We start from the raw sequence: 8,514 nt of genomic DNA, 5'->3' as shown, positions 1-8,514 counted from the left end.
AGAAGAATAAAACATGGGAGCTCGTTGATCTTCCGTTTGGTGCAAAAGCTATAGGATTAAAATGGGTTTTTAAAATCAAGTGCAATGCCGATGGAAGCATCAACAAGTTCAAAGCCAGATTGGTTGCAAAGGGCTATGTGCAACAATATGGAGTCGACTTCGAGGAGGTATTCGCGCCAGTCGCAAGACTTGAGACGATAAGACTACTCATTAGTTTGGCTGCAAATAATGGATGGGAGATCCATCATCTCGACGTTAAAACTGCCTTCTTGCATGGAGAACTGAAAGAGACCGTATATGTGAGTCAACCAGAAGGCTTCGAAAGAAAAGGATATGAGAAGAAGGTATACAGGCTCAACAAAGCGTTGTATGGATTAAGGCAAGCGCCGAGAGCTTGGAACAACAAACTTAACCAGATACTCATGGAGCTTGAGTTCAGTAAGTGTACTAAAGAACCTTCAGTATATCGAAAGACTATAAAAGGCGAGCTTCTTGTTGTAGCTGTCTATGTGGATGACTTGTTCGTGACTGGAACAAGCAAGAAGCTGATAAACGAGTTCAAGAAGAACATGGCAAGCAAATTCGATATGAGTGATCTTGGGAGATTAACATACTATCTTGGTATAGAAGTGGTTCAAGATGATCGAGGGATCACACTTAATCAGAATCAATATGCTAAGAAGATACTCGAGAATGCAGGAATGGAAAAGTGCAACTCGACTCAAGCACCCATGGAGCTCGGCCTTAACCTATCGAAAGCGGAGGAAGAACAGGAGATTGATGCGACAAACTACAGAAGGAACATCGGCTGCTTAAGGTATCTACTCCACACGAGACCTGACTTATCCTTCTGCGTTGGAGTGTTGAGTCGCTATATGCATAGCCCGAGAGTGTCACACGGCGTTGCATTAAAACAATGCCTACGATATCTACAAGGAAGCACAAGTTATGGTTTATTGTTCGAGCGATCACAGAAGGTACCAAGGCTGATTGGTTATAGTGACAGCAGCTATAATGTTGATCCAGATGATGGGAGAAGCACAACTGGACACATCTTTTACTTAGGAAAGAGTCCCATAACGTGGTGCTCGCAAAAGCAAGACACTGTCGCTCTATCAAGCTGTGAGGCTGAGTTCATGGCGGGTACAGAGGCTGCGAGACAGGCGATCTGGCTGCGTGATCTTTTGAGTGAAGTAACCGGCCAAGCTCGAGAGAAGGTCACAATCAGGATAGACAATCAGTCTGCAATCGCTTTGACAAAAAATCCAGTCTTTCATGGAAGAAGTAAGCACATACACTCTAGGTATCATTTTATAAGAGAATGTGTTGAGAGAGAGCTCATAGAAGTTGAGCATGTACCGGGTAACGAACAAAAGGCGGACATACTAACAAAAGCGTTGGGACGAATCAAGTTCAAAGAAATGAGAGACCTCATTGGAATGCAAGAGTTGTCACAAGAAGATTTCAAGCTTAGGAGGGAGAATGTTGGATAAGCTTGAAATAGCTTGAGAAGCAAGTTTCCTAAAAACTATTGAGTTATAGTTATCTAGAGAGATTAGGAAATATTTAAGTTATGTTTATCCTAATGAGTTTAGGATAATTATAGTGATATATAAGGAGATGCAAGTATGTTGCATAACTTGTGAGTTTATGTGTTTTGAGAGCTTGAGGTTTTGAGAGAGTTTCCTCAAGAGATTAATAAGAAGAGTTCTTATATTGAGAAACTAGAAAGCTATCCACGTTGAAATAGATATAGCTATTGAAGCACCAATGAATCCAAGGCCAGCAATATAGACCAGAACGTATGCGATACCGATATTAATCACCAAGGGAACAATCGAGAAGATGACTAAAGGAGTAACGATTGATTGTGTTTGGCAAAATCTCAGAATGTTTTGTAAGAACCAGCAAGCAAGTAAACCGGGAGATTGGTATTTCATATACAGGGCAGCTTGTTTTGATATGTTAGGATCTTGTCCGACAAGTCGGAGAACGGATTCTGTGTAGAGCCAGAAGATGGAGATGAATATAGCGAAGACTAATGAGACAATGCAATAGATGAAGCCCCAACATTCTGCAGTTTTTTGCACCAAAGCCTTGTCCACATAATGTCTCAAGTGCTCCACTTAACCCTATCTAAAAATTTAAAGGTCATTAATCTATATGTTTTAAATTATTAATTATAACTTACATTTGACACCAAACATCTTTAAAACAATTAATTTTTTTTAAAAAAATCGATCACATAACTGTTCTTTTTATGATTTGTTTCCAAATCATGGCAAGAAAATTTGAACTTTTCATATTAAAACAAAAGATAATCATGGGATTTTTAATAAATAAAGTAACTGTAGAATTATTTTTCCAAAATTTAGTCAGTATGATTTTTTTATTTAGCACAAGGGTTAACTGGTGGGGCTGTATCAAATAATCCATCATGATTTATTTAGTTTTTAAAGGTACAAAATGTATGTAATAACTTTATTTTCTAAAACACTATTTAGCAAGTTGTAGAAAAAAATTATTGTTGTAGAAATATCTTTATTTTTTTCTTATTTAATCTTATACTTACATTAAATACACATACATTAAAATATTTTGCAAAATAATTTATGCATCAAATTTTCTATAGTTATAACCCAACGGGTCATCCACACATATCTGCTGCAGCTCAAAATTTAAATAAAAAATAAAATAGATTTCTTAAGAAAATAAAGTTTTGATAGTTTTTTTCTTGCTATACCTATAAAATCAGTATAAGGCATGATTAAAAAGTTTAAATATTGTAGATAAAAATTAAACTAAATACAGATTTTACATCCCAACCAATAATTACTAAACTAGAATTAAATTAGCACTAAAACATAATGATACTATTTAAAACAAATCCATACGAATGCAGAGCTACCAGTTTGATTTACAGAGTCTATATGAGTCTATTTTGTTGCTGACAAAAAAAACAAATCGTGGTAAATTGAAAACTAAGTTCGTGACATGGAAAATTAAGAACACTATATTGGATATTTAAAAAAAAATAAAAATATTAGAATTTAGGTAAAACATAATAGAACAAATTAGAAAACTAATTACTTTAACCAATCTACGAAGATGCTTTTGTAATTAGGAGCTCTGATAATTTTCTATTATATGGGAGCCTAAGACAAATGCTTTTTAACATACCATAAGCACCTCCTTGAGTTGTTATCCATAACTTTTAAATCATCATTAATAAGCCAGATATTCTTGTAGATATGTTAAAAAAACATTCAGACAAAACTGGATTCACACGTTCGTTACGTTGTGGTCTTCTGGACACCTTAAATAACAAGAAAACTGATTAATCACTCCCCTTCATATATTTCCGTCAAGATTTTTTAAAATCTTTGTTGATTCCAGAAACCAAATCATGATACAATATAAACTCTAAAAATAAATTATCAATAAATTGATAATAAACATGATATGAAATTGAGCAAATCACTGAGAAGAAATACAATATAAGCTCTACAAATTAATAATCAATAAATTAATAGATACGATAAAAATAACTTTTCAGACTTAATTGAACTATTATAAAATATGACACAATTTGAAAAATAAGAAAATTATTTTCTTTAAAAAAAATATTTTAATATTATTTTATCGAATTACATCAAAAAATTATTTAAAGTTTGCATAAACAACATCTTGTATTGTTTTTTCTTTAATTTTTTTTCTCTGAATTATATTTTCAATTTAATATTTTAATATTATTGTATCGAATTACATAAAAAATTATTATATTATATCTAATCACGATACAAAAATATTAATACCTAAAATTAATTATTTTAAATAGAAATTTTTTAAAAGTAGATTAAAAAATTATTTTAAAATTAATAACTCGAAGTTATAAAACTTCTTAGAATCAAACACATTATTAAGTGGCTTTTAACTATCTTTCTTCTTTTTTCCATCTTCTCCAAAATTTCTCTATTTTCATCCTTTTTCATCTTTCTTTTATTCTCAATCGTTTAATTTTAATTTTTTTTTGGTTGAGTGTAGCATGAAGACTCGAGATAACTTTATAATTTATTTTTAGTCAAAGTTATCTTGAAGCATAGGGAGGAACGGTACCATGAAGGTAACACCGGTGACGGTGGCCCATGAATTGGCGAGTGTTGCACCAGCGAGCTCGAGTTGGCCCAGGTGAGAAGCAAACATCACAGATGTTAAAGGGATGCAATAAATGAAGAGATTTGTGAATATCACTGGCAGAGCGTAAATGATTTGAGCCTTGAATTCTTCTAATAAGTTGATCACTTTTTGAACCCAAGATGATCTTATCCTTTCTCTATCATCTCCTCCATCTTCATGATCATCCAACAGTTGGGGGCTCTTCGTGATGGGAGGAGCCGTCACTGAATCTTCTTGATGAAGCATTTTTTTCTAAATTTAGTGGCTGGGGAAACTTGAGAATGAGAAGAAGAGAGTCTAGAATACAAGTTAAATAGGAGATAATATTTGTGAACGTGAAGGAGAGTTAAATATGGAAGGTAAGCAGCAGCAAAATTTATGCTTTTGTTTGTTTGTGATGGTGTGTTATATTTGTGAGGTGAGGATGCTAGGATGGTGAAGACTGAAGACTAATGAGGTAATGCAAGATGAACCCTTGTCTTGTTCACATAATGTCTCAAGTGGTCCACTTAACCCTATCCGACAAATTAAACCCAATCTTATAGAAAATAATATATATATATATATATATATATATATATATATATATAATATATTGTATTCAAATGTATACCAATCGGCAATAATGTGATTTGCAACTATGGGGTCTCCACAGTTGTTTGTGTCTATATATATTTTGAATGTATCGCTAAATATTATTTGCAAAGTGATTTATATACGAGCCATTACAACATTTATTTTCACCAAAAAAGATGACATGACTTAGAAAAAAAGTGACATGGCTTCAACCTAATAGTGACATGTAAACTTTTCTTATAATATTGTAAGAGAATTTAAATATGATAATGACTATTAATTCTTATATAATTATTAAAAAGGCAATTTTTATGTATTTACATTCATTTTTGGGAAGACTTTTGAAATATATTAATAACTAATAACTCATATATCACATTAATATAAATGAACTAAATACAACTACATTATAAATTTTAAATTAATTTATTTATCATATTTTTATAATTATATATATTATTAAAATTAATTATAAATGTTAATTAACAAATACAGAATTAAAACAATACTAATCAATTATTTTCTTTACTGATGATTAAATGTTTTAAAATTTTATAGCATTTATTTTTTGCTGATGATTAAATTTATTTTAACTAAAACAAATGAAAATCCAAAATTTATTATAATTTATATATTTTAATATAGACATACTTAAGATTAGGGGATAAGAGATATATTTTTTAAAAAATCAATAAATATGATATAATAGAAAAAATATTTTTATTAAATGTAATTATAACTCTGCCAAAATTTAAATAAAATAAAATTGAAATAGCTAAACCAAATCAAAAGAAACAAAATAAAAAATACATTTACGATTTATCTTTGTCCAAATTGATAAATTTTAAATATAAAAATATTTATGTCAAATGTAAACTAAGTTTAAAAGAAAATATTATATTTAAGATTATTATTTCTTCGGATGAGGCAAGGAAACTCCTTAGTAATGGTAATAACAAAACTGAACTCCTAATTTTTTTTTTAATGCTGATTTATTATGATATGAGAAAGATTACATAGACGATTCGACAACCGACAATACTACCTGCCTTATGAGGACCTACGCCTAACTGTATCACCTGGACCGTCCTATGAAGATCCACGTCTGACCAGATTTACTTGCACCATGTCGAAGATCCCATGTAATTCTTTCGTCCGTAGTCTGCATAATTGTTTTAATAAATCGCTCTCTCCGGGACTTGAAACCTGGATTTCTTGTAATCTGCAAGAAATTGTATAGTCTGGGATTCGAACCCCAAACCTAGGTGTAAAAGTCTTTAAACCTTAACAACTTGGCTAGGGTGCTTCACGAAAATTATTAAGGAAAAAGTGTTTTCATTAGCTGTTTTGTTTTTCTAATTTTTTTCCTAGTTAAGTGTTATTCGGATGCGTCCTTGGCAGGTTAAAAACAGTGGAGGAAATGTTCTCCAGTATAATCATTACATGGTAGTTGAAAGAGCTAGAGGAAAGCCTTTGCCCTGTGTAATATAATGCCATGGAAACAGGTAGACTTCAGGAATAAGATTACTGCTTAAATTTGTTCTCATGATCTTCAGACCGAAGCATTTAGCTTTGTCCACTTCCGACACGATCTTCAGACCGACGCATTTATCTTTGTCCACTTCCGGAAAATTGTCATAAGCAAGAGTGATGAAGATTGGGAAAATATTCCACTTATCAAACCAATCCACAAACCCTGTTTTCACCAAAACAGTGAATAAAGAAACAACATCACAAATAAAAAACATAATTTTTTTCACTGTTACCAATTTCATAAGAGAGTACCTTGGCATATAACTTCAACTTGAAACCACAAAAGGCAGCAATAGGCATTCCAATTAAGTAGAATGTTCCCAAGTTTATAACCGTGACTACATGCTGCCATCCGCATCCTCTAGCCACTCCTGTCGAACGATAGATAGATTGGATAGAAAACATGAGCTTTTCTTTGTTTAGCAATTCCAAACAAGAAGAATGATCTAGTACCTGATAGAACGCCTTGGATTGAATCAAGAGTTATAGAGGCAGCAAGAAAGAATCTCAATGATGCAAACTCTTCTTTGATGACAGGACTATTGCTGAATAACCCAACCCAACCATCATGACCTACAAGTAAAGCAAGCACTACACCAAAAGCAAGGACTAAAGACAGCTTAACTGTTACAGAAGTCGCCTTCTTTGCGCCTTGTACATTTCCTGCTCCAAGTTCATTGGACACACGCGTGCTACATGAGTTGTTAGTTACGTTTTCATTATTACATTTTCAAAATAATGTTATAACAAGTGGAAAACAGAGTTTTGAAATAATTGATGAGATGGCTGACCTTGCAGCTGCGCTAAGTCCATATGTTAACATGTAGCTAATGGACTCCGTGTTGACACTGAACTTATTTTTACATTATGCAAGAATGAGATATTTTTGGTGGTATGAAATAGAACATTAATTAACTAAGTAGTGATATAAAGCTCACCATATAGCTACCAAAGATGTGGTGATTTCTGGATTAGGCATCAAACCTGCCAAAAACACAAGTATCTCGAACGCCCAATATTCCAAACTATTGCAACAACATAGTCCACTCTTAAGCTTCAACATGCATATGATGTTAAGTAGCTAGTATATGAAGTTATTGATCTGACTTACCATACCATAGCAGCAGAAGGGAGACTCAGTGTCAAGTTTATTACTAAATAACGGAATGATTCTAGCGAAAATCCGGTCCATGTTTCTTTAAATTTGTCTGAACATATCACATAAGTTCCGAGAGAAAGAAAAGCTATCCACAATGAAATAGATGTAGCTATTGGAGCACCAATGAATCCAAGGCCAGCGATGTAGACCAGAACATATGAGATACCGATATTAACCACCAGGGGAACAAATGAGAAGATGACTAGTGGAGCAACGACGGATTGCGTTTGGGAAAACCGCACAATGCTCTGTAAGAACCCGTAAGCTAGTAAACCGGGAGCTTGGTATTTCATATAGAGTGCAGCTTGTCTTGAGATATTGGGATCTTGTCCAATTAGTCCGAAAACCGGTTCTGTGAAGAACCAAAAGATGGAGATGAGGATGGTGAAGACTAATGAGACGATGCATGATGATTGTAGATGAATCCCCAACATTCTGTAGCTTTTTGCACCAAAGCCTTGACCACATAATGTCTCAAGTGCTCCACTTAACCCTGTCTGAAAATAAATTTAAAAACATTAATCTATGTTATTAAGAAGTATTAAGTATATTTTCACATGCTTAGCCAAGCATATATCATTAATGAGCCAAATATTAAGCATAAATCATTAATGAGCAATATATTCGGAAGATATGTCAAGAAGAAAATTCAGACAAGCATAGGTTCGTTATGGAGGCCTTTAATAACTTGAAACTAGGTTAAGATAAGCGCCTTGCGGGGAATCAACATTATATATAAAAATTATTTTATGTATTAAATATTTTTACATATTTTGAAATAATTAATATATATTAAATAATTAAAGTTCAGTAACTATTAAATATATAATTAAATTGGTGCGAACATATAAATTAATTTTATTAATCCAAAAAATATTTTTTTTATATTTGATAGGATATGTAATTAAATTTAAATGATACTAACATAGATAATATATTTTAGTATATTTTTAATATTAATATCTATTAAATGATGATTTCTACTCATATAGTTTTTTCGATCATTTATATCTTTTATAGAAAGATTCTTTATTTATTTGTCATATGTGGGATTAATAGTTTTAGTAATT

The 8,514-nt window shown here is 32.2% G+C and overlaps 1 protein-coding gene across 1 annotated transcript in view; it reads right to left on the bottom strand.

The window, feature by feature from the left end:
* Nucleotides 1-6,070: 6,070 nt before the first annotated feature.
* Nucleotides 6,071-8,514, bottom strand: part of LOC106314484 (MATE efflux family protein ALF5) — a 3,768-nt gene continuing 1,324 nt past the window's right edge. Inside the window, exons 2-7 of the mRNA XM_013752371.1 lie at nt 7,397-7,941; nt 7,224-7,310; nt 7,077-7,133; nt 6,739-6,977; nt 6,538-6,656; nt 6,071-6,448 (exon numbers count right to left, since the gene is read on the bottom strand). Coding sequence (XP_013607825.1) covers nt 6,347-6,448; nt 6,538-6,656; nt 6,739-6,977; nt 7,077-7,133; nt 7,224-7,310; nt 7,397-7,941 — 1,149 coding nt within the window. The 3' untranslated portion in view covers nt 6,071-6,346. The remainder of the gene's footprint in view (nt 6,449-6,537; nt 6,657-6,738; nt 6,978-7,076; nt 7,134-7,223; nt 7,311-7,396; nt 7,942-8,514) is intronic.

Source organism: Brassica oleracea, chromosome C1 (genome assembly GCF_000695525.1).
Source record: "Brassica oleracea var. oleracea cultivar TO1000 chromosome C1, BOL, whole genome shotgun sequence".
NCBI classification, from domain to species: domain Eukaryota; kingdom Viridiplantae; phylum Streptophyta; class Magnoliopsida; order Brassicales; family Brassicaceae; genus Brassica; species Brassica oleracea.
The sequence above is the reverse complement of the archived record's forward strand: the minus strand, read 5'-3'. Positions and strand labels throughout refer to the sequence as shown.